The sequence below is a fragment of the Exophiala mesophila genome (genome assembly GCF_000836275.1).
Source record: "Exophiala mesophila strain CBS 40295 unplaced genomic scaffold supercont1.4, whole genome shotgun sequence".
In the NCBI taxonomy this organism is placed as follows: domain Eukaryota; kingdom Fungi; phylum Ascomycota; class Eurotiomycetes; order Chaetothyriales; family Herpotrichiellaceae; genus Exophiala; species Exophiala mesophila.
This window is the reverse complement of record NW_015622507.1, coordinates 2,565,028-2,583,156: the sequence shown is the minus strand read 5'-3', so window position 1 is coordinate 2,583,156 and position 18,129 is coordinate 2,565,028. Positions and strand designations below refer to the sequence as shown.

The window sequence follows — 18,129 nt, the reverse complement described above, 5'->3', positions numbered from 1 at the left end:
TCGTCTTGTGTCATGAACCTTGAGACTCCTCACAAACGCTGTTCTTTCCTCCACACGAATCGTGTGGAGCTAAAGAATGAGGACCCTAAGGCTGGCCTCCTCTTGGCGCAGAGGTCACGTATGATAGTCACGTGGATTGTTTTCTTAGGCATTAGAGTACAATGTCACGTGCTAGAATTCACGTGACAGTCCATGGCCACGCCTAGCGAAAGATAATAATAAGGTGATTATGTAATCATACTAGTCTAATGATCCGGCTTCAAAATAGTCCGATGGGTTCTGGGACTTCCAGCATCCTTTGCCCGTCGCCCTGTCGTACTTCTTTGCACATGCGAAGAGTCGTCAATGTTTATTTCTCCTTGATGGACACTCAGCATGGTCAGGATCATAGAAAAATATAAGTGAAGCGAACGAATGTGATAATCCAAAGGATTTCTTCGAGTCCTCAACATTGAACCGCAATCGAAATAGCACCGCTTCCTCTCCGTGTCCGACCGGAAAATGCACCGCTCGAGTATTCATGTTCCTGCTCCGATCTGCTAGGTAGGTAAATAGTCACAAGCCAGGTCTGGGCCAGGACCTCGGCTTTAGTGGGCCAAAATGAACATGGCGACTTGTTTTGAACGCCTAAATACCAACTGCAACCACTTAGTCATGTTGGGTCTCATGATCAGGCCCGAAAATTCCCATTAGAAAGGATCCATGACTGCGTTGGGTTTCCGGCTGTTGTCGTGACCGTTGTGCCACAGCAACGTGGCCTGGCCAGCGTCGTTGACATGTCGTCGAAGCGTCAGCAGTGCTGATACTCGTCTCAAAGGTGAGTTATGTTGCTTTCCTTGCTTGATCATTGCAAAAGCTAATATATCTTCTCACAGCTTACGATGGTGGTGCCGTGTACGATGCAGTGTACGATATTGTGGTTGTTAGCTCTGGCTGTTCAGGATTAGCCACCGCTGTGACAGCTGCGAAACACGGGCTCAAGGTTTTGGTGCTGGAAAAGACTCGCTATTTTGGAGGCACGACAGCCTACTCTGGAGGGGGAGCATGGATCCCGAATAACCACCATCAACCGTCTATCGGCATCAAAGATTCATCTCCCCAGGCCGACACCTATCTCCAACAGGTATTGGGCGATCTCTACGACAAGGAGAAGATTCAAACGTATATCAACTCGGCGCCACAGATGGCAAAGTGGATGGAGGCAAATTCCCATGTTCGTTTCAAGCCGGTGCCGCTGCCAGATTATCATGTCTCAAAGAAAGGCGCCTCGGTTGGACGCACTCTGCTCACCAAGGAGTTCGACGGCCGCAAGCTACGTCGCCTGGTCAAGGACGTACGATATCCTATCCAAGGGTCTTCGGCATTTGGCACAATGCAAGCCGACCCGGCTGATGTGTCGATCCTCACCAATCCCTTCAAGAGCTTCGCCAACCTATCCTTTGCCACAAGGAAGGTACTACGGTATCTCTCTGACCTGGCCATATACGGCAAAGGGACGGCAATGGCAAATGGCAACGCTCTGGTGGGCCAACTTCTGTACTCGGCGCAATTGCAAGGTGTGCAGATGTGGAATCATGCAAGTGCGGTCAAGACGGTGCAAGATCAAGGCAAGGTTATTGGGCTGGATCTTGTCAAGGAGGGCAAGAACATTACCGTCCAAGCTCGCAAGGGCCTATGATCGAGGTGATCATGAGACGAAATTTGCACTTCAAATGCCGGATCGCTGGAGGTTGTGATCCACCTCCCAAGCTCTTTGCCCAACCCCAAATCGTCTCCTGGCAAGATGATAGTATCGACTTTGTCCGAACTCTGTTGCATCCACGACTTACCAGCCGAGGACGAACCCACCTTGATTGAGGGAGGAAGAGGAACTCGGTAAAGTCTGTTGCAGCACATGGAGCGCAACGTGCGGTGGCTTATTACCGGTCCCAACAGGCAACCCAGACGGAGGACGACGTGGGCGACTAAGTAAGCATATGACGCGTTCGAGGCTCCCTGACTACACACAAGCAAGCCTACCATACAGCCGAGCTGGCAATACATGCCCCAGGACTTCCTTGGAAGTGAACGGTCCGCGCAGCAAGAAATGCTGATAGACGATCGTGGTACTGCAAGATAACTGTGCTCTTCATCGTACCATTCGTTGATTCCGGCTCAATTTCGCCCCTCATCTCGGAAGCTAGCTGCCAAGAGTTGGGAAAGCTGCTTGCTGCTCAAACCGCTTTGGGATGAGGCTGTGGCCGCCCTGTGGTTGGGTGGGGGAAAGCGTGGAGGGTTTATCTCGTCAACGTCTTGCTGCTCTAGCAGCATTCTGCCATGATATACGGAAGACTCCTAACGGTGTATGTTGTCAACCAATCCTGGTCGCGCTATATGGTGTTTGGCCTTCATTCCTATGCTTCCCTGACGCCGTTAACTTCTTAAAAGAGATTTCGCATCGAGTGGGTGGACGTAAGTGCTAGTTAATGTATTGCTACCTGAAAATTCCGAAAATGGGACAATGTCAATAAGTGGTTGTTCGGCCCCTGCCTCACGATGATGAACCTTGCCCAGAGCCAGGATGTATATAGCCTAGGTAACCTTATAACTCACACAATCTAATACCTATTGCCCACAAAGGTCTCACTAGTGATCAGATGATACATGTGTATTAGCCTACTCAATCATCGAACATTCGCAAATGTTTCTTTTGCATGGTAACGGTTGTAACTTGAACATTTGGTCCTGCTTAAAGTCGTTGATTGATGCGTGGATGTTAAGACAGGAATTACTACTTATAGATGTAAGGGAAGAATTTTTCATTTGAGATTCCTTGATTATTGATTAATGAACACGGGCGTCAGTCCATCTAGGGTTATGAGCGCATATACAACTAAATGCTGCCTTGGTTGTGTCGCTACGTCGACTCAAGAGTCGTTGCTGCCCATAGACCAAAGTATTGATTGACCGACCCCATATGACATGCAACATAGCCCCGTACTCCTCCAGTGACGACAGCTCTGCAAATCCTGCAACCCCATACGTCCCTCCATTAAATAGGATACGTCCCTCTTATTCAACCTGTTCTCCGCTCCACCAATGCTGCAGTGTATTCTGAGTTGATTCTTGGCTTCTTCTAGATTTTGGCGGGCTGGGGAGTATTGGCCTCATCGTACACCAGATATCCATCTTCACTCGTGTCAAAGATTTCGAAGAGCTTTGTCAAGTTACCCACGATCTCGGCAAGGCTGAGACCAGACTCAGATAGTCCAGGTCTGACAACATCCGGGTTCGCAAGGATGTTAGCCAAAGTGACCTTTCCGTCATGGTCGGTGTCCAATTCAGCGATCTTGTCGAGCACGCACTGGTTGTCGTCGCGTGTCAGTCCACAGTCCGAGCTTGCGTCAGAGAGGCCAGGAAGGTGGCCGGGACCGTGATTGGCCCAATCTTCCCAAGATCGCTTGGCCGGGCCTGTTATACAGCCACCGTCACAGTTGCAACAGAAGATATTGCAAGAACCGTACGCGCAGCAATCCCATATGGAGCTCTCCCTTCCGTCGAGGCAGTAAGCGGGGCTCGAGCAGCACTCGGCAGACACCATTGCTGCTCCTCCCAAGAGGGAGATGAGGAAGACTGAGAATGATCGCATGGCTGTGGCTTGATTTGCGTGGTGTGTGTTGAAGTCGATGGAAGAGTCTGGTTTGGAGTCAATGGAGTGGATGATTGTTTGTGTGCTTGGAATCCCCACTGCTGAACATTGAAGTGTCTGCTGCTGAGCGACCAGTCTTATATGTCTCTTCTGTCCTAACCTACATGGTGGCAGTGCAAGACATCAGTAGTGGTTCCCGTATCAAGGATTTGAGGCTGAACATAGTTCCTGTCAATAATTCATACGACTCGGCTTGTTCACTGCTAAGACAGTACATCGTTAGTGTCGTACAAGGACTGGTTGACCATTGAAATGCAGAGAAAGTGAGAAGTTTGCCCTGTGCCACTTTAGTCTTTTGATGGGCACGTTCAAACCAAGCAACAACGTCGACGTCTTGGGTGGCACGGGTGGATACCCTGGTCCCATGCCGTGGATGACAGACAGGATAATGCCAAGGCTGTAAAGGGCGAAACTATGTAAAACTTCGTATGTCGTCCAAGATACGACCTACCTAGGCAACTCGTAAGTAGCCAACTCAAACTAGTCAACGTAGTGTAAAAGTTCACAGGGTGGCCATTATAGAGGGCTATGACCGCCAAGGGAAGAGTAGTTCGACATGGCTTGTGCACTGACACTTGCTTCGCTAAGCTTCGCCAAACTAGTCAAGCCTTCGTTGGCCATAACACTAGCCTATATGGCTATAAACCTTCGTTTACGAGGGAAGGTACTTTTATTCATGGTCGAGCTCCTAACTAACATCAGACGCCTCAAACTTTTCATCGACTATTCTTCCAAAATTTGCAGCTATTGAACCTAATAGTGAAATAATGATACTTGCGTAGTATTTTGGTTAGTCTTCTCGTCTCGTGCTGAGGACGGCGACCGGGAGTAGTTTTAGAAGCTTGAGAAGCCTTGCAATCAACGATTATACTGTCGATCACAAGACCTGTAACTCCTCCCGAAAGAAGCTATAGCAGCCGTGTTCCGAAGTACAAGACATAGATCCAAGATAAACAGGTTGCTTCATGTACCCAATTGCACCATGATACTGCCCACGTGAGAGAAGGAGCCACTGCTTCGCTTCCATGCGGTGCATCGCCTAGTCAGCCTAGTCAACCGCCCATGCTCGTAGACTCGAGCGATCGTTGGACTTGCCACTCGACTACTCCAGAAATGCTCGGTGGTACTGGCTTTCGCCTTGAGCAGGTCACATCAGCACTTTCACGGGTGAAAAAGTTATTGATCTCTAATCAGAGAATATCTGGTGGTAGGCTATACTTCCTGGCGCCTGTCCCGGAATTGGCGTACATCATAGATGAACTTAACATGCCGCGTCGCGTCGTAGGTAGAGGCACGTGGCGGATAGGGACAAACCAGGGCGCCACTGACAACTATGAAAATGTTCATCCTTCACTCAAGTGACTATTAGGCTCATCGCCAGCTTTGGTACGTATCGTCACAGAACAGGTAGTCCCAAGCGGAGTGCTTGACCCTGAGAACAAGGTCACCCTTAGCCATAGGAATGACTTACCTCGGGACGTTATTGAGCGCGTGTGGCAGTGCCTTTGTCTTAGAGACGTCCTTCTCACTACCGCAAGACTTCCCAGCTTCTGTGTGTAGACCCTTCTCCTTTCAATTAGGCTTAGACCGAGTCCATCGATCGGCCGCAGTCACGGCAAGCCCAGTCATAATAACGGTAGAAACATAGACCGAGGGTCAGGATTCCAAGCGTAGTCGAAGGAGAGGAGCAAGAATAACAGCAAGAGTCGGCCGGGAGTGAGACCTTAGTTTAGTTGGCAAACTTATCGGGACTGAAGATAACGATACTAATTCAGACACAAAATCCTCCAGAGTTAATTAAGCATTCAAGTCTGTAATCAAACCCGGTGAAGACTTGCAGCCAAATTATGGATCGACAGTACAAAAGCGTGGTTATCGCATCTTGACATGATCAAACATGTCATTGCTTCTGGCTCTTCTATTGCACTCATACTTGAAGACGATGTGGATTGGGATATCGACATCAAAGAATAGATAGCCCTCATCTCTAACAAGATCGAAACTCAATGTCCACTGCTAAAACAGACCCGTCCTCTTTTGGGTACGAATAGGCCGTCCTATGGCTAAGTCATTGTGACGAGAGGGTCGATGAATAGGATCACATGTATGTCGAGTACCACGGTGGTTCAGCAATCGACGCTTCACGATATCGTTGCTGGCCAAAGTCATTAGATAGACAAGATACCCCAGCGACATCGACGCATACGGCCAGCTATGGTTCCTGTTTGCAGCAACTGCGATAGGAGCCCCGAAGGTGTCACTTGCTTTGAGAAAAGGTGTGGGACGAAGCCTTTGATGTAGCGCTACAACGCCAGTGTCGACAAGGTATTTTAAGGTGCCTTACAGTCAGCCCCGAAATAATGCATCATTACGAACCTCCTCGCGAGGAAGGTTATATCGGTCTTGTCCGAGAAGGCGATTGACACCGTCTTTCAACACCAGATACTCGATTTAAGCATTTACGAGGTACGACGGCAAACGTCGTAGAAAGCGCGAGATGTCGCGCACTTTTCAACAAGTCGTGTCTACTTTTGGTCTCTCGACACCGTCGCCTAATTTCTGGATAGTGCCTTAAAATAGACTTAGAGAGGTCTGAAATGACACCTTGTTATAGTACACGGAAGTGGAGATAATAGAAAGCAAGTTGGACTGAGTAGGTCCCCAGGTACTTTGGCCACTTCTTCTGCTTTGCCCATCCGACCCATCAAAGTTCCACTGCTTACAATATCTGCATTGAACAACCCTTTTGCTTCTCCGTCGCGAAAGATCTTAGTGTCAATCAGGCCGCTGGATCAGTTGGTCAATACCTCTAAGTGGAGTTGTAATGTGGCTCAAGGACGGTGAAAAACTCACGGTAAAACTGCGTTCACCCTGACCCCCTTCTTCCCATACTCAGCTGCCGTTGACTCTGTGAGACCAATGACGCCAAACTTGCTCGAGGCGTATGCAGCGTTGTTCGCCAGGCCTCGAAGGCCTGACGTGCTAGAGACGTTGACTATTGAGCCACCAGGTTTGTTGATTCTCTGGAGCTCGGCTCTCATACAGTTCATGACTCCTGTTAGATTGACTGCAATCATCTTCTCCCACGCCGCTTGGTCCTGATGACAATCAGATGGGATTCAATGTAGGGGAAAGTTTCGTACGATGGCCTCAGTTATCTGACCATCCCCACCAGCGATTCCAGCAACATTTGCAGCACCATCAAGCTTGCCAAAGTGGGTAATGACTCTATCCAGCCAGGAATCCACTTGCTTTGTATCGCTAACATCAACCGTTGTAATCGTAACATCCGTGTTATATCGCGAGCCTGAAAGTGGTTAACAGCGATATCTCTTCACGGTTAAAAACTCTTACATTCCGCCTTTGTCTCTTCTAGGGCACTTTCAAAAAGGTCACTAAGAGCAACACCTCGAGCCCCCAGTTCTGCCAATCGTATGGCAGTGGCTCGACCGATGCCTGATCCGGCACCCGTGACGGCGAATACCTTACCCTCCATTAAGTGGCCCTTATCTTCCAACGAGGGTGTTGTTCACAGTCAATCGAGCTTATATCAAACTCACTCGCTAGTCTTGATTATGCAAGCGGCCATGGCTGGAAGGTGTGGATCATCGGATATCTCATTCCAGAATCATTGTCACCAACAGGGCGGAAGAAAGGCGCCCGGTTGACCCGCGGGCCTGCAGAGGCCGACCGGAAAACAAGCACAAGCAAGCAGGAAATAGCTTCAAACCGCTGGCTGGATTTCGCTCATACCCCCATTCAAGATCGGAGTGCATATGTTGTGGAGGTTGTCCGAATTCCTCCCGCATCTGCATCTGGGGAGCCCTGGCGTGTGCGAGAGGCACCAACCACGAGGCGGCCTAATTTCCGGAACAATTACCTACTCACCAACAAACAAATCTCTGGTGCAACCATTGGCTCCTCATTTTCAGCGCTGGGTTGCCTTGGTTTTCTGGGAATGGACCTTCCGGTGCCAATGTTCAGCGAGCACCTACTTCGTGGACCACAGTACGCTTGGTACCTTAGAGATGCACTCGTGCGGAACATTTGTGGACGCCGGGGCAAACCATTTGTATACAAGGCCAGTATCATAATACATATACTACCAATCAATGCGGCGCTTGTATGCACAAATCGCTTCAAGATGCATAATTATTGAATACAGTCATCAGACTTCATAGACATATCATTAGTCAAACATGTCAGTTCGTGGCAAGGTCGCCGTTGTCACTGGGGCCGGGACTGGTCTCGGAAGACAGTACGCTCTTGCACTGGCAGCAAAAGGAGCCAGAGTGCTCGTCAACGACTACGGCGGTACGCTCGAAGGACAAGCGGGATCTGTCTCACGAGCACAGTCCGTCGTCGACGAGATCAAGGCTGCCGGAGGGACAGCGATTACGCACGGTGGTGATGTTTCTAGGGACGGCAAGGCGATCATCCAGGCCGCAGTCGAGGCGTTCGGCACCGTCCACATTTTGATCAACAATGCCGGGATCTCTGGAAAGCCCTCCTCTCATGATGATGTGGATGGACCTGCGTTCATGCGTGTGCTCGAGATTGGTGTACTTGGTACGACAATGGTGACCAGCGCGGCTTATCCGATCATGGCCAGACAGAAATATGGGAGAATCGTCAATGTTTCATCCAATGCCATATATGGATTTGGAGCTGGAGGAGATTGTGCATATGGGGCATCGAAAGGCGCTATTTTTGCAATTACACGAGAGCTGGGCAGATGGTCACCGCAGGATGGTATCAAAATCGATTGCATTATGCCTTCAGCTGCTTCCAGGATGGGAGATTTGTCTGAAGGAACGAAAATGGTCACCCGAACGTACTTCCCTCCCGAGGTAAATTCATTCCCTTCTCTTAAATGCCAGTAAAGCCGAAAGTCCCATACATATCAATTTCGGCGACTTTACTGACCAACGATTCAATAGGGGGTCGTGCCATTTGCACTGGCACTTTGCAGCGAAGAGTGTCCGACCTCAGGCGAAGTGTTTTCCGCAAGTGCTGATCGAGCAGCGAGAGAAACACTGGCCACATTTCCGGGTCTGAAATCGGAATCTACAGAAGGCTTTCTTGAGGATTGGGACACGGTTATGGGGACAAATGATAGTCCATTCCTCGCAGAGAGCACTCTTGACCACGTCAAGTATGTCATTCGTCAAGCCCACGGGGTTGAAATGGAGGATATCCCAGCTTTCGGTATAGCAGGTAGCTAATTTCGAAGAAGAGGAAGTAAGAGTCTCACTAAAGCAAATATGCCTATCATGCTATGTTTTCGCTGTCACAATTTAGGTAAACTAGAAGTGTCACTCTAACAGGCTTTGTAAGACTGTGTACCTAACCAATTGCTGACGAAATCAGGTGATTCCTTGCACATGATACAAGCACCTGAAAACTAGCGGTGGGTCCCTTTGGGAGTATCTTCGAATTCCTACAGTTATCAAAGGCAAAAGTGCTCGATCGAATTATCTGGTGGCTTGCAGCCTTCGATGTCCGCCCTCCTTTATGTGTCTTTGCTGTGACCCGCCTATTTGTGCTACGAAAACATGGGCGTTAACAGTCTATAGGTAAGTAATGGTGACATCTTCCCTACGATGGCTGTAGATTGTGAATCAGTAAGAGCATGTAGCCGAGCTTAGGCCAGAGTGCCGTACGATTACGCGAGAATTATGTGGGTGGGTGGATGAATGAGTGAACTGTCAGCTCAAATAAACAACTTGTCAGAGACTCAATCAATAGTGGTAAGGGTGAGGCAGCCTTGCACAGCATGGAAATCCGCTTCCGCTAGAAGTAAAGAAATTTTGCCAGGAGGCCATTCATATAGATCGAAGATTGCCCCTGCCATTATCTCAGCGTATGGACTGGACGCCAACATCAAAGTTAACTCGCGAGAGACAACCAAGCCGTGCCTGGATTTTGCCGCAGATGTGTCTTTTGCGCTGCCCACCAGGTACGTGATGCGAGCGTGTGCCGCCTCGTCAGTGGCCTACAACGAAGCATATCTGTGCCATTTCAACAGCCCCAACCCGTGGGATGGAGCTTGGAAGGGGCATGCGACGCACGCACTGGGCAAAATTTCCACGAGCAACTGAGTGAGTTCCGGTCAGCGGCTCTGTGCCGAACGGTATGCCAAAGACCTCATTGCCTTCATCAACGGTGCAGAACCGTGGCCCGCCAATGGCAACGACAAGCTGCCGGACGCTATGATTTACGATGCACCACTTGAGGGTGGAAGGGATGAGTCTGTGTTTGTGCCCAAATGGACCCCCGAGACCACCGCGAGGACGAACTTCTTGGTGGATCTGGTGGGAGAGGATTCACTTGACAAGCTGTTGCAGGCGAACCAGATGTTCCTCGTTAGTGCACTTCAGAAGTAGAAACAGAGGAGGATCGATAAACCACAACAGAGATACATCACACATAAAGGGTGAATGTTTGGGCTACATGCTTACCCAAATTTACCATGATTTTTGAGCCATGGTCAGAATAAGCATCACGGACAGATTAGAGCCTCTGCCATAGTTAAAGCCTGCCTGACAGGTGTATACCTTGGTCAGCAGCAGTCACGGCCGAGGTGCAATTCAGGTCGTTGTGGACGTCATTGTGGACGCGGTTGGCATTTCGGACTTAGGGACTCCCAGTCAGTCTATACTTAGTAATGAGTGCAGTACGAAGTTTTCATGATGTCAATAATCACAAATGTCAGAGACTTGCGCTCGTCTCCACGAAGACGGCAACGGGGCTAGTATCCACGATTTGCAAGGGCAATGGATCCGCTATGCTAAATCATGCTTTCTAGCCACTTTAATGCGTAATGTCCAGGGTCTCTCGGCTCCGATGAACGCAGAGCTCCTCGGATGGATAGCTATCTAGCCTTGCTCGGAATCGATATAACCTTGCAATTTCCTAAAGCGGCCACGCCACCTTTTCCGCTCTGGGTAATTGGCCGGAGGGCAAGCAGCCAATCAAAAGAAGCCGATCATTGTTGCAGACATCGTATTCTGTACCTCAGGACTCCTTAGACAGGTAGGAAGATAGGAAGGTAGCCGTGTATGTCCACCCGTCGTCGCATCTGCCTGGTGGTTCCCGACGTGGGCCATCACCGCGCGTGTAACTTGATTAACAATATGTGGGTAACGGAGTTTACAAGAACGGATCTAGTGCAACGGGGATTAGAGAGGAGCTTCGGAGGCAGGAGGTAGACTACCTCCCTTTGCTAGCTGTATAAATTCACAAGCAATCCTCTCCTAGGTAGACTCGAGGACTAGCTTGCAAGACCCCTTTTTTCTCGTGACATTGTGCATCCAAGTCGAATTCGTTACCTTACTTCCTTCAATCCGATTCTCAAAACTAGTGCGCCAACGATGGGTATCGACTTCACAGTCTTCAAGGGCTCCAAGTCCGGAGAGATCGTCGAGGCCAAAGGCCACCGGGATGTCGGACCGAGACAGGCCTTGGTCCAAATTACGCATAGTGGCGTGTGCGGCACAGACGAACATTTTCGACATCAAGACCAAGGCCTGGGCCACGAAGGCGTCGGCATCATTAAGGAGATTGGTTCCATGGTCCCGGACATCTCAGATCTGAAAGTCGGTGACCGCGTAGGGATGGGCTGGATCCAGAAGGTTTGTCTACACTGTAAGCCATGTTTGACTGGTCAACACTCTAAATGTCTCAACTCGGAGCAATTTGGGACGGCGAACTTGGACCAGGGCACCTTCAGCACCGGACTTGCCTGGGACGTCTCCGCTCTGTTCAAGATTCCCGACGCGATTGATTCGGCGTCAGCTGGACCACTGATGTGTGGAGGAGCCACGGTCTGGGGACCTTTGTACGAACATGGCGCCAAATCGGGAGACCGTGTCGGCATCTTGGGCATCGGAGGACTGGGTCATCTAGCCATTCAATTCGTTAACAAGATGGGGATGGAAGCCGTTGTGTTCTCAGGCACAGAGTCGAAGAAGGACGAGGCTTTCAAGCTTGGAGCATCGGAGTTCCATGCCACTAAGGGCGTGACTAAGTTCGAAGGCATCGAGCCTATTGATTTCTTGCTTATCACGACGAACGTCCTTCCAGATTTGTCCTTGTGAGTGGATAACCTCCCCTCCCCCGATTTCAATCTACCTTCCGAGGAGTCCTCTTGACTAATGCTGTTGCAACAGATACGTTCCCGTGCTAGCACCGTTTGCAAAGGTGTTTCCACTTACCACGAGCTTCGATGCCTGGCCTGTGCCTATCTTTCCCTTATTGGTATATGGGTACAGCATTATTGGGTCGGGCGGGGCGCATCCTCAATCAATGAGGGCGATGTTGACTTTCGCTGCCAAACATAACATCAGGCCAATATTGGAGAAGTTTCCCCTGACAATAGAGGGCATTACGGCTGCCATGAAGAAGTTGGATGAGGGGAACATGAGGTATCGGGCTATCGTCGAGGTGTGATAGGACAATATCCCAATCCATAAGATCACACGAATGGGCATATGAAGTTGAATGAAACATACCTAGGGTTTTCCGATGCGTTCTGACAGTAATTGTATTTCTCTTGCATTGTGGTCAGCCATGCTCATGGACGAGGCTTCGAAATGGTGTGCGTGTGACCTGGAGGCTCAAGCGAGAACAAGAGGCGGCGTTGATTAGTCTGCTATGAGAGGAAGGTTCGCTGTAGCGATATTACTCTCCAACTAGGAATCTCAATTGATAGAAATAACTACGTTTATCTAAGGTACGAGGCCGACTACAGAGACCCCCGCGAGCACTGGCACTGTAAGAAGGAGGCTAGTCCCGGTCGGACTGCCGAGACATGTGTGCGCAACGGTAGCTCACAATGTAGGGACATACATAGGACCTTACCTACTTAGTGTCAAACTCAAGACCTGCGACGGATTCGACCGTGGTCCATGGAGACTGAAATTGGTCTGAAAGCCCATGGTGAGCAAGCGCCCTAACGATTGTTCGGCAATAATTCGGAAGCGACACAATCAACATTTCGGAAGCGGGCAGGGTCAGGCGTTCTCGTGGGCAAGCAAGCGTCTCATTCTAACGAGAAACATAGAGCAGTGATGGATCCGTAACTTTCGGCCAGGGAGTGCTTGACACCTGTTATTTGACAATTTTGAGGGGAGGTTGTGCCGGGTAGTCAGGACGCTGGGAAATACTAGTTTGAGCGAGGCTAGGAGGAGCTCTTGAGTATGACGTACTCAAGCTAGCGAGGTCCGAGGGATAGTCTTTCGGGCCAGTGACACAGTGCTTGTGGGGCGATTTATAATATGCCATCCTCACTGCGGGTATAATACTATACTCGCGAATCTAACCCATGTTTGGAGGTTGAGCCGTATCCCTGCCGATATATAAAAAGGGCGTGCCGCAGATTTAGAGCTGGGAGTCACGTTATAGATATACTATAACACAAAGGACTGCTTCCGTATTGTTTAAGAGCGACGAACAACACAACACGATGACCTCCAGAAACAACTACACCTTCGCCAACCAGGATTCTATTCCATCTCCACTCGACAAACAACTTCCTGCCTTCTTTCGCTCCTGGGACGATCCCAATTCCAATCATGAGTATCTCAATCTCTTCGCACCGGAAGGCCAATTAGTCTACGGCACAACGACCACAGGCCGTGAAGCAATCCGCGCATTTCGCGACACCATGATCCATCCCATCAACGGGCCCATCGTGGACCTTGAGCACACCTTGAAAAAGTTTTATGTTCTGGCGGGCGGATCTGAGAAGGGAAAGCAGGAGGTTTTAGTTAAGGGGTCACTGTGGTATAAGCTGCGAAATGGCCGGAAGATTGATTTCGATTTTGCTTCTGCCATCAGGTTCGCGGATGCGGGAGATGGAAAAGATCAGCAGGCAGAGTTTTATGAGGTCTTCGTGGACTCTCATGAGTTGAAACAAGCGATCAAGGAGATGAACGAGGCGGAGAAGAAGTAGCTTGAGAGAGGAAGACTGGATGAGTTGTGTTTGGGGGGGCATATGTCAACACCCTAGCTGCTCTACTAGTTGCAGATCTCTGAACGATTGGGCAGATCCATCGGTTGGTTGATCTCATGGCGGCTCTGCTCGTGAGCTTCCACACAACAGTACCGGTTGTAACAAGGTCATCTCTTGATTTGGACCGGGTCCCGGACTTGTCTGTGGTCTTAGTAAGATGAATTCCTCAGCTATGCCATAGAGATACTTATGCCTCGGTATAGGGGGCATCGTCACTGTCGTTCGTTATTTTCCCTTTTATCCCCCTTTTCGTCGGGTTCCTTATGAACTTTTCATTTGGGCACATCTAGCTTCACCAGTGCTGGCCTCGGGGTATATCTGACGGCACCTATTCCCCGACACGCCCTTTCCCCGTTGTCATTATAGGTGTTAGCCGGGTTGTTTGTGTTTTGGTGCCTGGTCCATGGCGAAATCATCCCAACGACGAGGTCTGGGGTGATCCGCGGAGCGTGATACCAGGCCACCAATGCAGTCAAGTGCAAATCTCGATTATCAGCCTGTATGAAGAAAGTCAATAAAGAATGCTGGAATAGTTGAGAAAGTTTCGGTTCAACGTTCGTTCAATATAGATTAGAATGAAACAAGGTGCTGGGAACCTAAGCTTCCGGGACGTCGCCATCCGGGTACAAATGACTCTGTAGGGCGGGAATGGGGGAACCAAGCGGAGCAAACACGTCACTGAAGGGTTTCCGAGACCAGAACATGGTCAACTTGGGAGGAATTCCTCCTTACGCTTGAGGGCGCAGTTTCGCCGTGGGATGATCGGCGGACGTACAGATTAAAAAAGGGTTGCCGAAAAATGTATTGGTTATTTCTGGACGATAAATCGAGATTCCAGCAAGCCAGCCACGCCTCATGCACGCGTGTCCAATGCATACGATGCATCAAACAGCAAACCGAGCACGGCGCTTGGCTGGCTTGAACTGATGCCTGTGCTTACAGTAGATTGCTCCAGAAACTGTGGTACCAGAGGCATCGACTTAGACCCAAGCTCACGAATTGAGCATACCGCCATCACAGACGAGAATAGAACCCGTGATGTTGGAAGCCGTGTCGCCCAACAGGAACAAGGCACTATCTGCAAGCTCTTCTGCCTTGCCCATTCTTCCTAAGGGAATGGCGGCGATCATAGATTCGGCGACTTGTGGAAAGTCTTTTATAACGGCGTCAGTCATGGGAGATTCGGTAAATCCTGGGGATCTCGGGTGTTAATTGTGAACAATATGTGAGATACCGGCCGGTGATGGAACGGCTGTTCAACACGCAAGTTTGAATCTCTCACCTGGAGCAATTGCATTCACACGAATGCCCTCGGGGGCCCAATCCAAAGACCAACATCTCGTGAAACCCACCACGGCATGTTTGGCAGTTGAGTAAACAGCCATATTTCGGTAGCCCTTTAAGCCCGCAGCACTGGCCGTGTTGACCAGGACACCGCCGCCTTTCTGTCGCTGGAATTGGCGATATGCCTCGGTCCCCGTGTTCCATACCCCAGTTATGCAGACTTCGATGATCCGGCGGTAGACATCGTCGCTAGCAACACCATTTTCCACTGGACAGATGCCGGCGTTGGCACACATGCCGTCCAGACGCCCGAATTTCTCAACGATTTCCTCGACCCAGCTGCGGACTTCCTCTCGTGAAGTCACGTTCACCTTCGTGTAGATAACGTTAGGATTGTTGGACAGTTCTTCCGGTTGGGGAGACAGATCGGCAACGGCAACCTTGGCTTCCACCGCCAGGAGTTTCCGCACAATCGCCAGACCAATACCCGAGGCACCGCCAGTCACCCCAATAATCTTGCTCTTAAGTGACTTACACTCCATGGTGAAACTTTCAATCGATTGATGACCAAGTCTGTCGCTGAGCTCTCGAAGTTGGGGAAAGTTTCGCGATCACGTTAGGTGGATGGGTTTGAGGTGGTGAAATCCTGGAGAGACGTCACTCATAACAACTTTAGCAGTGTCCCGTCCCAAAATCAAAGAAGGCGTGGTGCTTTCTGGAAAAGATTCAGATCAAATTTGCGGCTTTCACCACAGTCATATACCAGGATACGATGCCGGTGACAAAGACTACGGCGCAGCCAGCCTAGTTGAATAGAAGCCCCGACCGCGGGGTGAGTGACCATAAGTGGGTCAGAAGCATTTTGGACAATCTACAGACCTGTTCAGAGTGCCGAGTATTGGGGTTCTGGTCTAGACGGTGATGCAATCGGTTCCGAGATTCAACTGACCTTTCCCACCCCTTTTCCAGAGACCCACCCGCACCTCCCACCTTTTGGGAAGTAATATCATATCGCCGCGGGTTCATGATGTCCTAAGACCCTTCACGATTCACCCGATGCAATGTCACTTCTACCAGCCGAGGTGAGACGTAGTCGGCCATTCTCATCAAACCCGCAACCCTCCCCGCCCCCCTTCCCTTCCCAAAACGGCCCAACCAGGAAAGATTCGTTGGTCAGTCCGTCGAATCACCTCACTCAATGTCTCTTTTCAGGGTGTATAGTCTCAAGGTGATATAGTCTCAAGCTTGATGAGAACGAAAAGAAACGTACCAGTATGCTATCAACTGCATTACCAGGAGAGACGAAGAGAAGGGGCTGGACACTGAGAATCAGAAATACAATCTGGGAAAATTTTGAATTGCTATAGAGATCATTGGTGAAAGTATTTGTATAAGGCATCCGATATGAGATACAACACGGTCATATGTATGCATTCTGCCAGGTGGTTCTGCTCCCCTCCAAGATGGGATGACTGAAGCGGTAGAGACTCAAGATTCACTCAGCATCATGCCAATCTAGAACGAGTCCATGGCAGCGCATCAACCCTAAAATCCAAACCACGTTCTGCATTGTGTTTAATGAAGCCCCCAGTCATCGCCATAAGATGACACAGAATTTGGAAAGTTGTGACCGCCCTCGGACCATGCTCCACTGTGCACAGGAGGCAGGCAGGCAGCCCTCCTCACGCCGACTTTGTCTACATCGACGCTTAGGCTACAATGCCTACCTTGGTGTTGGAAATGCCGTTGACCTCGGCATCCTCGACGTGCGTCTTGGTTGCCTTGATATCGGCTCCGTGCCCTGTAGTTGATGTGTCCTGCGAAAAGGGCTGAAAGCCTGGGAAACCTTCACTAATGACTCGATGTACGGTATTGTAAAAGTGGCCCATGCCTCCAAAGTGAAAACGAATGGCTCGCTTCTTGCCCTCTACGTTGTTCCCGAAGAGCCACGAATTGGCCTCCTTGAGCAGGCTGCTGTCGACGACGTTCTCAGCATCGGTAGTCCATCCATCCTCGGCTTGCTTCGTGGCTTCGATGATGGTGCCTTCGCTTCCAGGTCTCGAGCCCGGTAACCGGCGAGCCCTCTCTGCTTCCGCCAGTAAACCAGAGATCAGCTCAGTATAAGTCTCGACCACCGGGGGAAAATTGGCAAAGGGACCCAGCGGCCCGCCGATCATCAAGAGGTTGGGGAACTCAGGCACAGATGCTCCGAGGTAAGCAGATGGGCCCCGTTCGCGGGCATCCCAATATTCCTTCAAGCTCTTGCCTCCTCGGCCACGGATGCGAATGCGGTTGTAGTTCCCATCAACAGCATCGAACCCTGTCGCAAAGATAATGACATCGAGCTCGTGGAAGCCGGCGGTGGTTTCAATACCATTCTTTCGAATTGCGACAATGGGCGTCTCTCCAATATGCACAATGTCCACGCCGGGCTTGTTAAATGCATAGTAATAACCATTGTCGCAGATAGGTCGACGTGCATGCAGCTCGTTCGGTTTGAGCTTGCGCGCCTTTTCTGGATCCTGCACGATCGAGTCGATCTTACTCCGGATGAAGTTGCACGCGTGCTCGTTGGCCACCTTATTGAAACCAATATCGTTAAATCCACAGTAGTAGAAATTGAAGCCATTGCCTCGTTGCCACAAGTGCTCGAATATCATCTCCGCTTCTTCGGGCGGGACCGAGTCATATGGCCTGCTCGACTCAAACAGCTCCATCCCTACATAGGACTGCTTGGCTCGGGAAAAGATTGTGTCGTAGTTGTCATTAGCCCACTGCCGATATCCGGAGGAAACTGGCCCGTCTCCACTTGGTACACTATATTGGGGATGGCGCTGAAAGGAGACCAGGGACTTGGTGTGGCCTGCAAGAGCGGTGATGACCTGAACACCGGTCGAACCGTTGCCAATGACACCCACACGCTTTTGAGAGAGGTCTAAGTCGGCTGGCCAACGAGAAGTGTGGACTTTCTGGCCTTTGAAAGTCTCTAAGCCTGGTATCTTAGGATAATTCGGGACAGAGAGAATTCCCAATGCTGTGACGACGTATCGAGCAACGATGGTCTCTCCGGTACTCAGACTAACATTCCATTGTCCAGTTTCTCCGTCATAATCAGCCGAAGTGAGTTCGGTCTGGAATTGAA

General features: G+C 50.1%; 4 protein-coding genes across 4 annotated transcripts; 2 read left to right on the top strand and 2 right to left on the bottom strand.

The window, feature by feature from the left end:
* Nucleotides 1-303: 303 nt before the first annotated feature.
* PV10_06072 (uncharacterized protein) lies at nt 304-2,615 on the top strand. Its single transcript, XM_016370824.1, has 2 exons — nt 304-817; nt 876-2,615. The coding sequence occupies exon 2, from the start codon at nt 1,212-1,214 to the stop codon at nt 1,734-1,736; it is 525 nt and encodes a 174-aa protein (XP_016223117.1). The 5' UTR covers nt 304-817; nt 876-1,211; the 3' UTR covers nt 1,737-2,615.
* Nucleotides 2,616-2,794: 179 nt separating this feature from the next.
* On the bottom strand, nt 2,795-3,724 carry PV10_06071 (uncharacterized protein). Its single transcript, XM_016370823.1, has one exon. It carries the CDS (start codon nt 3,626-3,628, stop codon nt 3,116-3,118), a length of 513 nt encoding a protein of 170 aa, XP_016223116.1. The 5' UTR covers nt 3,629-3,724; the 3' UTR covers nt 2,795-3,115.
* Nucleotides 3,725-6,537: 2,813 nt separating this feature from the next.
* PV10_06070 (uncharacterized protein) lies at nt 6,538-7,184 on the bottom strand (the record flags this gene model as incomplete). Its single annotated transcript, XM_016370822.1, has 3 exons — nt 6,538-6,786; nt 6,832-6,995; nt 7,043-7,184. The coding sequence occupies 3 exons, from the start codon at nt 7,182-7,184 to the stop codon at nt 6,538-6,540; spliced, it is 555 nt and encodes a 184-aa protein (XP_016223115.1).
* Nucleotides 7,185-13,102: 5,918 nt separating this feature from the next.
* Nucleotides 13,103-13,937, top strand: PV10_06069 (uncharacterized protein). Its single transcript, XM_016370821.1, has one exon. It carries the CDS (start codon nt 13,155-13,157, stop codon nt 13,641-13,643), a length of 489 nt encoding a protein of 162 aa, XP_016223114.1. The 5' UTR covers nt 13,103-13,154; the 3' UTR covers nt 13,644-13,937.
* Nucleotides 13,938-18,129: the final 4,192 nt, after the last annotated feature.

Excerpts from the sequence above, each read along its gene's own strand:
- PV10_06072 (XM_016370824.1), top strand. The coding sequence starts at position 1,212 with ATGTTCGTTTCAAGCCGGTGCCGCTGCCAGATTATCATGTCTCAAAGA.
- PV10_06071 (XM_016370823.1), bottom strand. The coding sequence starts at position 3,628 with ATGCGATCATTCTCAGTCTTCCTCATCTCCCTCTTGGGAGGAGCAGCA.
- PV10_06069 (XM_016370821.1), top strand. The coding sequence starts at position 13,155 with ATGACCTCCAGAAACAACTACACCTTCGCCAACCAGGATTCTATTCCA.